Source organism: Chionomys nivalis, chromosome 10 (assembly GCF_950005125.1).
Source record: "Chionomys nivalis chromosome 10, mChiNiv1.1, whole genome shotgun sequence".
Lineage (NCBI taxonomy): Eukaryota > Metazoa > Chordata > Mammalia > Rodentia > Cricetidae > Chionomys > Chionomys nivalis.
In genome coordinates, this window is record NC_080095.1 from 40,489,924 (window position 1) to 40,506,805 (window position 16,882).

Consider the following 16,882-nt stretch of genomic DNA (forward strand, 5'->3'; position numbering starts at 1 on the left):
TTAGAGTTATAAGGGTGTATGGTGGTTACAATTCTTTGACACTGTCTTCAAATGATGGAACCTGATTTCCACCCCTAAAATGTGAACCTGATTTAGAGACTATGCCAGAAATGTTGCTATGCCACTTGAAACGATATGTCATGAGAAAAGCTGCTAGGGCTGGGGATCCAGGTCAATAGTAGAGTGCTTTCATAGCATATGCAAAGTCCTGGATTCCATCCCTATCAACACACACACACACACACGAAGATAGCTTCTGCACAGCTCTTGAATTATTCACTCTCAATGTTACCCACTAACATATAACTAGGACACTCAAGCAGCATACTGAGTGTCCAGGTGAACGATGCTGAGGCCTACCGTCTGTCACTGACAACACCTGCACAGCCATATGAATGTGCCAATTTGGAAGCAAATTCTTAAGCTTTAATCAAGCATTCAGATGATTCTACCCCTAGCTATACCATGGAAATCAGAAAATAGCATAGAACAGGCCTTTCAGGAAACTTCAGTGTTCCTCACCTCATTCAGCCCTACCCATACAGCCTTCTAATTTTTCCTAAAATGTCTTTCATCCTAAACACATTTTCCTGTAGAACTCTCCTACTGACAATTCCTAAGGACATATATGTAGTTTAACTACTAATATGATAGGTGTCTTAGCTGAGATTTGCCAAGTTCACAAATCAATGCCTAGAAAGAAAAAAATGTCAGGCAGGTGAACGGACTCAGCAGATAAGGTGTTTGCCACCAAGCCTGACCATCTGAGTTGACCTCTGAAACCTACGTGGTAGAGGAAAGGACTGACTACAAGATGACCTCCTCTGACCCCCACACCGATACACTCCACACACAAACACACATATAAAAAATAGACATACAGATAACATAAAAATATATACAACAGATGAAATATTTCCCTTTCTTTTCTCTAAAATATCATGATTTTTCTCAGAAATAAATGTGAGGACTTTTCTGGTGGGCATTAAGTTGTTAATCCAATCTCCTTAATGAGAGACAGTTCAGTGGTCAAGAATACTTACTGCTTTTTCAGTGACGGGTTTAGTTCCCAGCACCAACGTGGTGGCTCCCAACCTTCAGTCAGTCTAGTTCCAGGGTACCCAGCATCCTTCTCTGGCCTCCACCAGCCCCAGGAATACATGCAGCATACTTGAATTCATACAGGCAAATATGCACATACATAAATCCTTTTTTAAAAAGAAGAAGAAACAAAGAAATTTACCTCATCTAATTCTTTTTCCACTTGGATTTTTCTCTTCTGGAATTGTTTTATTGTCTTTAACTCTGTCTGAATCATGCCAATTTCTTTGGCTTTTTGATAAAACTGTCCCTCCAACTCATTTATTTGCATAGTATACTTTTGTTCCTGTATTCAAAAAAAAAGTAAATGAGTTAAGAAAAACAAATGTTCCACAGAACCATGTTTTATCTGAGGCCTGAGCCATTATGTATCTTCTTGAAAGAACTGTTCCACCTCTATTTTGCATAAAGCTAATTTTTGCATAAAATTTTAATTTCTTTAAAATAATGCCAGTGGGCCTTAAATAAGAAAAAATTCAGGAATTTGTTTTTGTTTTTGTTTTTTGATTTTTGAGACAGGGTTTCTCTGTAGCTTTGAAGCCTATATCCTGGAACTAGTTCTTGTAGACCAGGCTGGCCTTGAACTCACAAAGATCCACCTGCCTCTGCCTCCCAAGTACTGGAATTAAAGGTGTGCGCCACCATGCCAGGCCAGGCATTTTTTGTTTTTTGTCTGTCTATGTAGCTCAGAAAGTAGAATGTGTGGTTAGTATGTGAAACCTTGGTTCAGACCCCAGAAGAAAATAAAACCCAAATCAAATAAGACACCTCTAAAATTCAAAGCTTCTGTGTTTGGTTGGCAACACAATCTTACAGAAAGGAATTTCATATTATATTTAAGACAGGGTCTTCCCACTTGCTTCCCTTCAACTCCCTTAGCCTCCCACTACTGTGCCTTTGAACTATGTAGCCTAGGCTAGTTTTGAACTCTCAGCAATCCTCCTGCCTCAGCCTCCTGAATGCTAGAATTGCAGAATGAGCCACCACACCTGGTTTTCACCTAGTTTTAAAAAAAGCAGTAGTGTTGAATTAAAGAAGTGTCATGCATGAAATCCTGGGTTCAATCCTCAACACCACACGGAGGAAATATTTTTGCAGTTTTGATCAGAGAGCTTTATTGATATGTATTAAGAGAGAAACCACCTGCCCTCAAAAAGTTTTACATTATTTTGAACTCTTCTAGCAATCTACAGGTGGTGATATTAGTGTTCTGAGATTGTTACTGTAGTAAGCCCTAAGTAATAAGGTAATTATACTGATATCATTTAGAAGTCTCTGTAAGGGACAAAGGTGTATCATACATCAAAATAAAAATCCTGTGTGTGAGTCTGGGTGTGTAACATAAGGTATAACATCTGCCAGCATGAAGCCGCCTCTGGGTTCGATCTTTAGCACACAACCCAGCCCAATATTCTTGCATCTGTACTCCAAGTATTATTATTCATTTTGGAACTCGGTATCCATGTTTTTTGAGACAAGACTTTGCTATGTTGCCCACGACACTGACCTTGAGAACATCTGAACTCCTAGACTCAAGTAGAACTCCTACTTCAGCCTTTGAAGTAGCTGGTGTGTGCCACACACCCTATAAGATGCTACTTTTGGACATTCGTATAAACAAGTACATGAGTTTTATATTTGTTCATTTCTTATTTTGTTTTATTTTTGATTGATCTGGGGATCAATGCTTCTGAACCCCCGTTTTCATTTTTTATTTATTTATTTATTTGTTTTTTTTGAGTCAGGGTTTCTCTGTGTAACAGTCTTGACTGTGCTAGGATTAAAGGCATACACTACTTCCTTCCAGCTTCACTTATTGGGCCTAAAATAACCAAACTCACTAGAAATCTGGTTCCCTAATAAGTAAACTATTAGTATATGTAGATACTTACCAATTTTTCCTTCTCTTCTTTGGCTTTTTCCTTTGTTTCAACTAATTGCTGTTTCAGTTTTTCTATCTGTAGAAGACAAAATGCAAGAGTAATGTGACACAGAATTGCTTTGTGTCCTATTTCTATTCATAAGCTTTATTAATTTATGTAATAGTAAAGACAGTAAGCCAGGAAAGACAGTGAAGAAGGAAGGGACAGGGATTTTCTCATATGCTTAATCTGTTATTGACATTTCCGAGATCTAGATACCATCAGAATTACGTGGATAATTTTTTTGTTGTTGTAAAATACACAACATTGGGCTGGAGAAATGACTCAGTGACTCCGAGTGTTTACTGCTCTTGCAGAGGACCCAAGCCTAATTCCTATCACCCATATGGCATCTCACAACTGCTTATAACTCCAGTATCAGGATCTGATATCTTCTGGCCTCCGTATAGACTCCTGCATGGATATGATGCTCAGGCACACACAGATACACATAAAAACCACAACATTGAGTTTACTCTGGCAACCTCTTCTTTTTAAATACGGTTTTTCGAGATAGGATTTCACTGTATAGTGCTGGCTGTCCTGGATCTCACTGTGTAGACCAGGCTGCCCTCAGATTCAGAGATTCACCTGCCTCTGTCTCGTGAGTATTGGGAGTAAATGCATGTGCCACCACCACCAGGCTCTGTCAACCATTTTTAAGTGCTCTCAGGTAAATGGTTCTTTTTTTTTTTTTTTTTTTTTTTTTTTTGGTTTTTCGAGATAGGGTTTCTCTGTAGCTTTGGTGCCTGTCCTGGAACTAGCTCTTGTAGACCAGGCTGGCCTCGAACTCCCAGAGATCCACCTACCTCTGCCTCCCGAGTGCTGGGATTAAAGGCGTGTGCCACCACCGCCCGGCTAGGTAAATGGTTCTTGTTCTTGTTACCTAAAAGGTCTTTAGAATTTTTCATTTTGTAATTCTCCTTTTCCTCTCCTCTTTGCCTCTGGCAATCACATTTCACTTTGTTTCTTAAATCTGAATCCCTTATGTATTTCAAATGACTTGAATCATACAGCATTTGACCACATGTTACTGGTTTATATCATGTAACATAATGTCCCTGAGGGTTACTATACTGTAGCATGTTACATGGTTTCCTTAAGGCTATCCAATTGTCTATAAATATGTAAACATTATTATCTTTTGCTCTTTGGGGAGGAGTGATGAGGGTAGAGACAGGGTTCTGCTATGTATACATGACTGACCTGGAACTGGTTATGTAGACTAGGCTAGCCGCAAACACAGAGATCTACTTGTCTCCCAGGAATGCTGATTAAAATGTGTGCAGCCATGCCCAGCCTCACTTTATTTTTTCTATCCATCTATTTTTAATAGATTTTTAGTTGTCAGTTGTTTTTTCAAATTTTTTAAAAATTATGTGTTGTGTCTGAATATGGCCACCTTTGTATGGGTGTCACTGGTGGTCAAGAGGCATCAGATATCCCTGAAGCTGGAGTTAAGCAGTTGTGAGCTGCCTGATGTGGGTGCTGGAAATCAAATTTAGGTCCTCTGAAAGAATAGCACACACTCTTACCTGCTAAGCCATCACTCCAGTGGTATTTTTAAACTGCTTTCATCTCTGTTGATGTAGATAATGCTATAAGAAAGAAAGAAAAAGCTAATGATAGCAAAGCTATTCTGAAATAACAGCTTGCTTCAAGTGGAGTTAAGTATAGATGGAAGTTGTCCTGCAAGCCACTCCCAAGTTAATCACACAGAGGCTTAATATGAATTATAAATGCTCAGTCAACAGTTCAGGCTTGTTACTAACTCATACATAAATTAACCCATATTTCTTATCTACCCTCTGCCACATGACTCATGGCTTATTACCTCATTTTCTACATATCCTGCTTCTTCTGTGTCTTCTGGCATTTCCTTTGACGTCACCCTTCTTCATCCCTGCATCCTTAGTTTGGTTGTCCCACCTATACTCCTGCCTGGCTACTAGCCAGTCAGCTTTTTATTAAATCAATCTGAGTGACGAATCTTTACAGTGTACAAAATGATTATTCCATAGCACTTAAGGGCTAACTACAGTACCCTAACCATGTGATGAGATTTCAAGGACTTACCATCTAAAAAAACAAAACAAAACAAAACAAAACAAAAAAACAAAAAACATAAAACAGCCCAGCATTTGAAGGCAGAGGCAGACAGATGTCTGTAAGCTTGAGGACAGCCAGGGCTACATACAAAGACTCTGTCTCAAACAAACAAATAGAAAACAAAACTTTAAAAAATATAACCATGTCACATAAACACAGAGGGAGGTTAAGGGGTTCACAGTTTTCTACCTACCTACCATATTATCTTTCTCCTGATCCTGCTTCTTCAAGTAGCTTAATACAGACATAGTGTCTTTTTCCAATTTATACTGCTGTTTCTTTAAGTCTTCATTATTTTTTGCCAGTCTTCGGGAAGTATCACGATACTCAATCCTAGAGAGTTCTGTGACTTCCAATCTGGCCTCCCAAAGAGAGGCATTGGCCTTGGCTTGCTCAACCACTTGGTCCTCTGCTTTCACTACTTTCCTACAGAAGATGATAGTGAGAATATATGACTTTCTTTACCTTTTCAGCACCATTTCTCTTCTGTTGTGCTTGGCACTGCCTGGCACATAAAAGCATTCCTGTCGGGTGAATGCATTAATGAGAAATACACATCCATTTGTGTTCACGTAAGAGAAGAGGAATCTTTGGGGTGTGACTTTAGAGGACTAGAACAGCAAAGAGGCAATAAGAGACCAAATGCATTTCATAAAGCTCTATACCTTCTCATTTACTTCATTCTTCCATATTCTTTATTTATTTTTTTTATTTATTTATTTTTGCTGTGCTGGGTATCAGACCTGATCTCAAGCATGCTAGGGAAATACTCTACAGTTCTAGATCCTAATCTTTTCTACTAGTTCACTCAGTTGTGAACCTTGGCTCACTCCTCTCACTATGGTACATTTCTACATGAGGATACATTTGTTTATATGTCTGTAGTCTCCACACCCACTTCATCCCCACTTTTCGTTATTGTTGTTTTGTTTTGGCTAGTTCACGCACAAATGATCAAATTATTTGAACAAGTATTTTAAATATTCTACTTGCTGGTACCACAGTAAACCAGGTTTTAAGGGAAAACACACACCATAATCATCTATGCTGAGAGGAAAAAGAAATTTAAGTAAGGCCCTAGGGATGAAGACTGGTAGCAGCAGAACAAATACCATATATTAGGTCTGATCCCCAGAACCATGAAAAACCATAAGAGTGGATTCAAAGCTTTAAGTGATAAAAGGTGAGGTTCTTCAAAATAAATATTGCACTAGCATTAACAAAACACTACCCTATGATAGGCACTAGTTACATAAATAATGCAGAAAAAGTTTCACCTATAATAGAATTCTAAATAGTCTCCCGAAAGCATGTAAGATCCTTCCTCCTTACACTGTCGCCTGCCATGTCCTCTCAACTCCTGATTCTTTACTCCTTTGTACATCTACCTTTTGTTCTCTTCCAATTCAGGCCAGCTCCACTCTAATTCTCCAGTCTATCCCTTTCCACTGTGACTTAGACACTCGCAATAGAATGTCTTTCCACAACCTCCAGCTGGGACCAGACAGTATCAAGAATTGATGCAAGCACTTAGCTGTCTCTAGGAAAAAGACCACCAAGTTACTGGAGAAACAAAGGAGAGCCATGAAATATTCAAGGAATACAAAGTATGTTATTGTTCCTCCTTGTTCTCATGTGTTCTGAAGATGAAAAGCCAAAAATATAAAACATGGCTGTGAGTAGCAAGAAGGCGATAAGCTCTCTGCAATTTTTAGAATGTTCTAGACTGAGAAGTTATATTTTTTTTCTCAGTCACCTTGTAGAATATATATGTTAGGATGTCAGGGATGTGGCTCTGTAGTAGACCACTTGCCTATCAGGAGAAGGCCTGAGTTTGATCCTCAGAGTAGGGGTAGGGAGTCTACAAATCATTAGCCTATCATTTTACACAGGAATAAAATAGAAAACACGATGGTAGTGGTTTAACTGTGGATGGTGGGATGACAGGTGATTTTCTCTTTCTCCTTTAGTATTTCCCATATCTCCCAAGCTTTCTGTACTGAGTATAACTTGCTCTAAGTTACTCTGCTGGAGACGGAACCTAGGACCCTGCACAAGTACTCTATCACTCAGCTACACTCACACACCAAACAAGTTACCTTTTTGGTTTTTTCCTCTTTCTTTCTTTCTTTCTTTTTTTTTTTTTTGAGACAAGAGCTTCCTATGTAGCCCTAGCTGCCCTAGAATTTGTGGCCTTTCTCCCTCAGCTTCCAGAGCAACATGATGGCAGGTGTGCGTTTACTGAACCTATCTCCAATGAATTCACTTCATAATTACAAGTTTAAGGGATTCCTTTGCGGTTCCCACATACAGTGGTGTTGAATTCCATGTGTGCCTCCAAAGTCTTTAGGAACTACGGGGGTAGATCACTAGGTCTATTTAGTTGACATTCTAGCGGCAACTCGTGGCACCTAGAGGTGGGGGATCTGACCAATCTGGTCAAATTCTTTTGCGTTCTCCCTTTGATCCAAAAGAATTCCTGAAAGGCCCAAGGAACAACTTTAACAACTCAGACCAGAGCCAGAATGGAGTACACCAGTTCACATCAGTCTCATAATGGAGCGCTCTCAAGATGCTAGGGCCAAGTTGGAGTTGGACAGCGCAAGAGCTGTCCTCAAAAGCCGCGGCCCTAGATTCAAACAGCCCCGAGGAAAAGGGGGGCTCTGCGTCGCCGCCGCGCTTACTTGTCTTTTTCTTTGCCTTTGTTCTTGCCTTTCCTCTTGTCCTTTGCCGGCATTTTGACTTTTCCAGGAGTATCACCGCCGTTGTCTCCTGGTGGCCGCCACCTGGGCAGACTCGGTCTCTAAGGAAACCACCACGCCGAAGGGCTAACGTCCTCCGTGCCGTTGGGGCACGCGGAGGGCGCACGCGCGTGACGTGAGCGCTCCGAGGGGCGGGGCGGGGAGCGCTCCGAGGAGGCTGGCGTCCGCGCCTGGGCGGCGCGCGCGGTGAGTGTGCACGAGCCCCGGCGGCGTACCGGGGGTTAGGGCCGGGCGGGAGGCCGCGAGACTGGGAAGGGCGGGAGCGGGGCAGCGGGACGCGGGGTCGCGGCGTCCTAGCCCCGAGAGCCGGGCCTCACACCTCACGAGGCTCACTTCCCAGCGGCTCTCCGACCGCCACGCGCGCATCCGAGCGGTGCCGGTGGGGCTCGTAGCACTTCAGGTCGGGCCGGCAGCTCCTCTACGTTCCCGGCGCGGTCAGCGCGGCGGTCCTGCCCGCGTCCCTGCTGCTGCCCCCGCTGTTCCCGCGCTGCCCGGCTCATGCTTACCTCCCCTCCATCCCTGCTACGGTCTCGCGGGCTCCGGAGAGGACTGCGCACCCGGGGACGCCCCAGGCCAAACGCTTTCAGGGAGGCAGTTGACTTTTCCCAGGGCGGTGGCTGGGGCGAGGCTGGCAGCCTTCGCGGGTCAGCGCGCTCGGCCGCTCTGAAGCCGGCTGCCTACCCGGAGCTGCGTGACGAGGGTCGTCCGCCCCTGTGTCTGCGGTGGCAGGTGCTTGGCTCCAACCGACTCCCCGGTTCCTGTTAGCTAATATCGTCCGCATCCTCTAGTGACCACAGTCTAGTCCCTTTGCTGCAAGTTGCATAAAGTGTCAAGCGCTTGCCTCTTATCCCGGGAAAAGGAGTACTCCAGTGTTCTAGTTTGTTCCCAGAGGAGCCGCCCTGTGATTATGCCTTCATTCAGTGAGAGCGAGTGAGTCATTACGGAAGACAGGTATTGTGGCTGCCAAGTCAATAGTTAGACTTGTGAGTGAAAGCCCTGTTTTGCATTATCCTCCGTTTCAAATTACAGTTAGCAGTTATTTGAAACATAATTGTTAGACACCCCCCCCCCCCAACACACACAGTTCTTTAGGGAGAACTTGATTACTATGCTCTTAACATAGTAAGGTGAAGTCCCGCCCTGCCTCATCCCTGGGGGCGTGGCTTATGTAGTTGTAAATTTTGCAATGTGGTTGATTCGGTAAAGGACCTTAAAAACCGTTTTGAACTATTCCTAACATAGTTATGGAATGTTTTGACTGTTTCTGGTGCGTTCTCTCCTCTGTGTGTGACACGCCAATAGACCCACGAGCAGAATCTCATTACTTCTGAGAAACAATGTATAAAGCACCCTATTGATAGCAAGCAGAAAGGGAGTAGGGCGTCTTCTGTCATATAGTGTATATTTAAACTTCATTACAAAAATCGATTGTAAATAAAAGCCAGTCCCAAATTTACCATTTGAACATAGGCCTACCGATAAATGCATACTCAAAAAATTTTGACTTCAGTAAGATAGCTTCTTCGTTGGTTTTTTTAAACCTTTATCTTTATTTTATGTATATGAGTGCACTGCTTGCCATTGTATGTCTGTGTGCCAGGTGCTTACAGTGCCCCTGAGGGCCAGAAGAGAAAATTGGAATTGGAATTACAGATGCTTGTGAGCTAACATGTGGATGCTGGGACTCAAACTTGGGTCCTCTGGAAGAGCATCCAGTACTCTTAATCTCAGAACTATCTCTCCAGACCCACCCCACCCCTTTTTATATAGGATCCCAGTATATGTATTTGCCTGGCCTAGAACTCACAAAGATCTGCATTCCTTTGTCTCCAAGTGCTGGAATTAATGATGTGTACCACGATACCTGGCAAGATTGCCTCTTAATTATATGCATAGTACTTTTTTAGCTCTGACTGACCTGGAACTTACCATGTAGACCAGGCTAGCCTTGAACTCACAGAGATCTTCCTGCCTCTGTCTCCAGGGTGCTGGCTGGCTATGCATTGTGCTTTAAAATACAATATATTTTATTGTATTTTTTTTATTTTATTGTATTTTATCAAGCATAAAATAGTCTATTTTGAGATTAAAATAAAATTACAACATTTCACCCTTTTATACCTGTTTTATGAATTTATTTTTATAGATTAAAATATATGACATAAATATATATCATTTTAAGACCTACCTAAAGTTATTGATATTTCACAACTCTATTCAAAGACTACTTTTAAAAAAATTAAAATATAGTATCCATTTTCCCCTTTCCTTTCTTCCATCCAGCTGCAATCAGTGCCATGTATCCCCCCTTATACTTACACTCTCTCCCTCCTTCTTTCTTTCACAGCTTCTTTTTCTTTTAACTGCTGGTACATATATAGTTTTATTTATATGTGTGTGTGCATATATATTCCTAAATAAATAAATACAACCTGCTCAGTACATATTATGTTATTTGTATGTATATGGTTTCAGGGCTATCTAAGCAAGACCTGAGTGAGATGACACCAATAGACTTGCATGGCAGGGGAAACCTTCCAAGGCCCCAACCCTACACAAAGAGCTACGGCAACCAAGAAATGCTGAGAGTGGGAGACACAGTCTTCCCCAGGGAAGAGCCTCACTCCCAATTGGTTTTTTAGTACCAGATGGTCCACTATGAATGTATATTAAAAAAAAAGTTTAGAGCTGGCCAGTGGTGGCACACATCTTTATTCCCAACACTCAGGAGGCAGAGGCAGGAGGATCTCTGTGAATTCAAGGCCAGCCTGGTCTACAGAGTGAGTTCCAGGATAGCCAGAGCTACACAAAGAAACCCTGTCTCAAAAAGAAACTTTTAAATTTTTTCTCTGTGTGTGTATTGTGTAAATATGATGTGTGGGGGCAGATGAGTGTGTATATGGATATGATGTGTGCATGGAATCTGTTCTCTTCCTGAGTCCTAAAAGTTGAGTTCAGGTCATAAGGTTTGCACGGCAAGTACTCTAATTATTCACTGAGCCATCTTGCCAGCACTTTGACACTAATCATAAGAGAAATGCCATGCTACTCTATTCTGGTGGAAGTAGTTTTAGAGACTACAGTGTTCTGAGCCTCTGCATTCTCCACCAAAGAACTGGATACTGTTATTCAGTCATCTATCAACAGGAAGTAACTGAGAGTAAAGAGTGTGTGTGTGCGGGGGGAGAGTTCCTGTTCAGAAGCTTACCTGTTTCCATTTCCTTCCGCAATTGCTGGCTAGTAGCTTCACTGTTAAGTTTCATGAATTTGCTTTGTTTCATTGTTGGGACCATTGAATGCTTTTAAGACATAGTCATTTAGTATTTTGTTGACTTGGACTTGTTGATGTTTTATGCTCAGTTTGCACAGTTCTTGGTTGACACAGAAATGAAGAGTGCCTTGGCTGAATGTTCCAGCAGAGGGGACCATTATGACCCTGGTAAGTAGAGCATCTCTGCTAGCTTGAAGCTGAATGTGCATCTCAGAAGCTTCTGCCTCCGGGTAGGAGTTTTTTGCTTTTATGTCATTCTTGAATTTGACCACCTTTTGCCAAAGGTAGATTTTTTTTTCTTACTCGTTGATTATATTATCGGGTGTGAGTTCAATTCAGGACTATTTTGTAGCAAAATTAATATGCCTAATCTTTTCTCCAGGTGTTTTCAAAACTGTTTAATCATTAGTTAACTGTCACTTTACTGAGTTTTGTTTACTGCAGGGATAAAGTTTTGTACTGAAAAACAGCCATTAATTTTGTTTTCATGCAGCTTGTAGAATCCTGGGTATGTTATACCCAGATCTGCCAAGTCACCCAAAACCGACAAGGAGACTGAGTCCCATATATAAAACCAAAGAGCCTTTATTTTAATTAAGTTTGCAAACTCGGTCTCTCCATGTGTCCAACGTATTGGAATAATCGGAGAGCCCTGAGCTCTGTTAGAGTTGGGTTTTTATAGTAGTAAAGGTGGGGGTGAGGGGTTGCTGGGGTTCAGGACCCCTGATTGGCTGACATTTGTCTAGGGGTGTCCTGGTGAGTATGTGCTGGAAGGTGGTCCTATCTGCAATAGTTGGAACATTAGGCATTTCCTTTGGACGGTCTGTTCTTGGGTAGTGCTTGGGTAATCTCAGTTTGTGGTCCTTCTGGAAACCAGGTATTGCTTCAGGGTAAACTACTGAGACTCAGGCCTCCATTAAACTTATCGATGGCTGAGTCCTACTCTGGCAGGTGATAATAGTTGGAAGGTAAGAACTTCCTTTGGGTGTTCTGTTTTTGTTAAGCTTTTCATGGCTGGCTGAGCCCTACAAGTAAATATTTCATTATACAAACCCTATCTAAAGGGGCTGATCAGTGTTTCTGAATACTGTAGAAATGAGTTACCTTTATCCTACTTTTTTAACCACATAGAATTGGTTTTCTCCTTTTATTGTGGGTTCTGAGAATGGAACTCAGGTCTATTAAATGGACATTATTTTGTGTGTGATTAGTTCAAATTCCTACAGGAGCACTATAAGGAATCCTGGAGGGTCAAGATTTATTTTTCCAATTAGATTGATTTAAATTTACTGTTTAAATTGTATATACGATGTATTGGAGCTGGGATGTAATTTAGTTGGCAGAGTACTTTCCTACGATGCTTTAATCCCTGGGTCTCCAGCACTGCACATAGTGGGTGTAGCAACACATGCTTATAGTCGCAGAATTTAGAAAGTAGAAGCAGGAAATCAGAAATTCAGGGTCATCCTTAGCTACAAGGATAAAGGCCAACCTAAGCTACATGAGACCTTGTCTCAAACATATTGTATTCTTTTTGTTTTTCGAGACAGGGTTTCTCTGTTGCTTTGGAGCCTATCCTGGAACTAGCTCTTATAGACCAGGCTGGCCTTGAACTCACAGAGATCCTCCTGCCTCTGCCTCCCGGAGCGCTGCTATTAAAGGCATGCGCCACCACCGCCCAGCGAAACATATTGTATTCTTTTTTTAAAAAAAATATTTATTTATTTATTACGTATGCAATATTCTGTCTGTGTATATGCCTGCAGGCCAGCAGAGGGCACCAAACCCCCTTACAGATGGTTGTGAGCCATCATGTGGTTGCTGGGAATTGAACTCAGGACCTTTGGAAGATCAGGCAATGCTCTTAACCTCTGAACCATTTCTCCAGCCCAACATATTGTATTCTTATAGATGATTATTAACTAATTAATTGTTGGTTCTTTCCAAAATATTGTGTTTTTATTAATTATTTCTCCCAACACAACCTTTAGCTTAAACTAAAAGTCAATTCTTTAAGAAAAGTATCCCTGGATAGGTGTGGTAGTGCATCTTTAATCTCAATACTAGGAAGGCGGAGACAGGTGGATCTTTGTGAATTCAAGTCCAGCCTGGTCAATACAGTGAGTTCAATCTAACCAGGGCCACATAGTGAGGGGGTAGAGGTTAGGGAGGAAGAAGGAAAAGACCCAAGTTTTAGGGTAACATGTGACAGATACTTCAAATTTTCATTCATTTAGGAAAAATCGCCTGACATAGTGCTCATACTTGTAATACTAGTGCTGGGGAGGCTGAACAGGAAGGTTCCATGAGACCTTGCTTCAAAAACAACAACAAACTCTCAAGTGTCTAATGAGGACACAGTACATCCCAAGCTCCTATTAGACCGAGGGGCACTTGAGAACAAGAGAGAGCTCTTACTATAAAGGTGTACAAACACAAACACACACCACAAATAAGTAAATAATACCACATAACTAAGAGGGACTGGAGAGATGACTCAGCAGTTAAGAGCACTGACTGCTCTTCCAGAGGACCTGGGTTCAATTTCCAGCATCCACAAGGCAGCTCACAACTGTCTGTAACTACAGTTCCAGGGGACCTGCCACCCTCACACAGACATACATACAGGCAAAACAGCAATACACATAAAATAAAAAATAAATAAAATTAAAAAATATAACTAAGGAGCGTCAGGGTTTGGATGTTTGGGTGTGTGTGTGTGTGTGTGTGTGTGTATGTATTTGAGACAAGGTCTTGCTATGCCCAATTTGCCTCAAAGTCAGTTTGTAGCCCAGGCAACCTTGAAGTTTTGGTTCTCCTGTTTCAGCCTCCCAAGAGCTAAGGTTACAGCCAAGTGCTGCCACACCCAGTTACCCGGTTGTTAAAATGACCTGAGAGTTTGAGAAGCACTGGAGGGCAGCAGTGGGTTCTTGTCAGGAAGCAGGCAAAGCAACCAGGAAAGGTAGCCTGGGAACTCAAAGTGAAGGACGCAGAAGTTTAGCTGTCACACCCTCGCAGTCCTAGCATTTAGGAGGAGGAGGTAGAGGTAGGAGGAGACAGTTCAGGGTTATCTTCAGTTACGTGTTAAAGTGAAAATTGAAGACAGCCTAGGTTACTTGAGACTCTGGGAAAAAATCCATGTTGTTAGAGGCCTACCTCCATACTCAGACAGTGATATGCACATATATCCCCCTCCACGTGGGTACACAAAATAAAGCAGGTGCACACACCTGTAATCCCAGCGTTTAGGAGGTAGAGGAGGGTGAATCTCTATGAACTCAAGGCCAACCTGGTCTATATAGAGAGACCTTGTCTCAAGTAAATAAATATAAAAATTGATGAAAAAAGGAAACAAAAGAACTTAGAATGCAGAAGATTGTCTTTGATCCTTGTGATTTGAGGGCTAGACTGTCTATAAATATGTTTGCTTCATCTTATATTATCTGGTTGGTTGGTTGGTTGGTTGGGGAAGAGTGATATTTTTAGATTTTAAGGGGAATTAATTAGCTGTCACCATTTATAAACCAGCAAGTTGTTTTTTGTTTGTTTGTTTGTTTGTTTGTTTTTTGTTTTTGATTTTCGAGACAGGGTTTCTCTGTTGCTTTTTGGTTCCTGTCCTGGAACTAGCTTTTCCAGACCAGGCCGGCCTTGAACTCACAGAGATCCGCCTGCCTCTGCCCCCGAGTGCTGGGATTAAAGGCGTGCGCCACCACCACCCAGCTTAAACCAGCAAGTTTTATAAATCTGCGCTTTTAGCCTATCCTTTAAAAAAAATCACATTTGTTTATTTAGGAGGGGTGGTGGTCGTGGGTGTGAGGGTTGGTGTGCCACTACATGGGTGTGGGAATCAGGAAATTACCTGTGGAGTCAGTTCTCGCATTCTACCACACGGGGCCAGGTGGGACTCAGGTTGTTGGACTTGGCAGCGTGCACATAAGTGAGCCATCACTGTAGGCCTGGTTTATCTTCACAATTGGATGGGCTGGAAATATGGGGCCTGCCAGTCAGTGGTGGTGCTTGCCTTTAATCCCAGCACTTGGGAGACAGAGGCAGGTGAATATCTGTGAGTTCAAGGCCAGCCTGGTCTACAGAGCTAGTTCCAGGACAGCTAGGGCTACACAGAGAAACCCTATCTTGAAAAACCAAAAAAAAAAAAAAAAAAAAAAAAAATCTGGCAGTCATTCTAGTGAAAGAGCTTGTCTCAGTAAAGTGGAAAGAATCACCCTCTGGTTTCCACCTGCACACACGTAGTACACAGGCACATGTGCACTGTGCGGCATATGTTCCCACAGTCAAGTTTAGAACTGGGGCTTTACTGATCTTTAGTAATTACTCTTTTGCAGGGCTGCATAGTGAGACCCTATCTCCAAAAAAGTTACTGAGTCCTATATATAATGTCTTCCCATATGCTTCTGTTTGTGAGACAGTTTAATTTATAGGTGAAATACAATAATAAATGATAAAATAGGATAACTATGCTTTGATAAAAAGATATTTGAAACTTATAAATTGTTCATTTTCAGAATTTTCCATTTAAATGTTTTCCAACCACAGTCAGCTGTGGATAACTGAAACTTTGCTAAACAAAACTGGATAAAGGGGTTGCTGTAAATGCCTCCCACAGTCAGTACTTGTTTATGAGGCAGAGATAGCTTATCACCTCATATTTTTACTATATTTGTTTATTGGGCAGTATAAACCCCTCTCCGATTAATGATGCATTCTTATCTAAAAGACTGATTCTTCACGCATGGCTAAGAAAACACCTTGTGATTGTGAAGAAGAAGGGAGCAATAGCAACAGCTGTCCCCTCTGGAAGGTAATTATTGTAGCCCACTCAATCAGCTTAAAGCAATGGAGAATGAAGGCTTGCACTGCCAGACTCACTTTGAAATAGCACCTGCATGGTTTCATTGTACAGAATGACCCTTATAGACACGAGTGGTCTGAAAATCTAACGCTGTTCTGACGGAAACAAACTACAGAAGGAAGGAATCTGCATATAAGAAAGAGTTTTATATCTGTTGTCACTACCAGTGCATCAGTTCTAATCCTTTAATGGGAGTTATGGTATTTGATTTGAAGACTGTAGGACCTTAAAGAATTTATGACTCACTACCCTCCTGATGGGAATCCACCCTGACTAGCATGGTGAGATTTTGGCCGAGAGACTTTGAGGCAAAGAGCCTTCCCTCCCTTCCCCCCCACCCCCAGTGTGAGCTGAATCATCTCACTGGGAGAGTTTTACTGTTTGAGCATGCTCTGTTTCCATGCACACACTTTTAGGGGACTTTAATAAAAATTGATTTTTCATTAAGCCTTTATTAGTTTTCTTGATGTTTCAAATGACATGTGACTAGGTCTTTCTGTGATTTTCGAAGCTGTGCTGGTGGTCAGTAGTACCAGTTTCTACCAGTACCTCTTGAATACCTTATCAGTCTACTGCTAAGACATTTTAATGTATGAAGTGTAAAGTAGTTCCTTTTATGTTTGTGGTTTTTTTAATTTATTTATTATGTATACAATATTCTGTCTATATGTATGCCTGAAGAGGCCACCAGATCTCATTACAGATGGTTGTGAGCCACCATGTGGTTGCTGGGAATTGAACTCAGCACCTTTTGAGGAGCAGGCAATGCTCTTAACCACTGAGCCTTCTCTCCAGCCCTATGTTTGTGTTTTTACTCTGAGTATTTAATTTTAGTAGGTTGTTCAAT

General features: G+C 41.7%; 2 protein-coding genes across 2 annotated transcripts in view; one reads left to right on the plus strand and one right to left on the minus strand.

Moving 5' to 3' along the window:
* Bbof1 (basal body orientation factor 1) overlaps positions 1-7,934 on the minus strand; it is a 31,359-nt gene extending 23,425 nt beyond the window's left edge. Inside the window, exons 1-4 of the mRNA XM_057782506.1 lie at positions 7,817-7,934; positions 5,330-5,558; positions 2,994-3,059; positions 1,244-1,387 (exon numbers count right to left, since the gene is read on the minus strand). Of these exons, the coding sequence (XP_057638489.1) occupies positions 1,244-1,387; positions 2,994-3,059; positions 5,330-5,558; positions 7,817-7,869 (492 nt within the window). The 5' untranslated portion in view covers positions 7,870-7,934. The remainder of the gene's footprint in view (positions 1-1,243; positions 1,388-2,993; positions 3,060-5,329; positions 5,559-7,816) is intronic.
* A 565-nt stretch (positions 7,935-8,499) lies between these two features.
* The window catches only part of Entpd5 (ectonucleoside triphosphate diphosphohydrolase 5 (inactive)), a 34,281-nt gene continuing 25,898 nt past the window's right edge, over positions 8,500-16,882 (plus strand). Inside the window, exons 1-2 of the mRNA XM_057782257.1 lie at positions 8,500-8,845; positions 11,255-11,333. Of these exons, the coding sequence (XP_057638240.1) occupies positions 11,325-11,333 (9 nt within the window). The 5' untranslated portion in view covers positions 8,500-8,845; positions 11,255-11,324. The remainder of the gene's footprint in view (positions 8,846-11,254; positions 11,334-16,882) is intronic.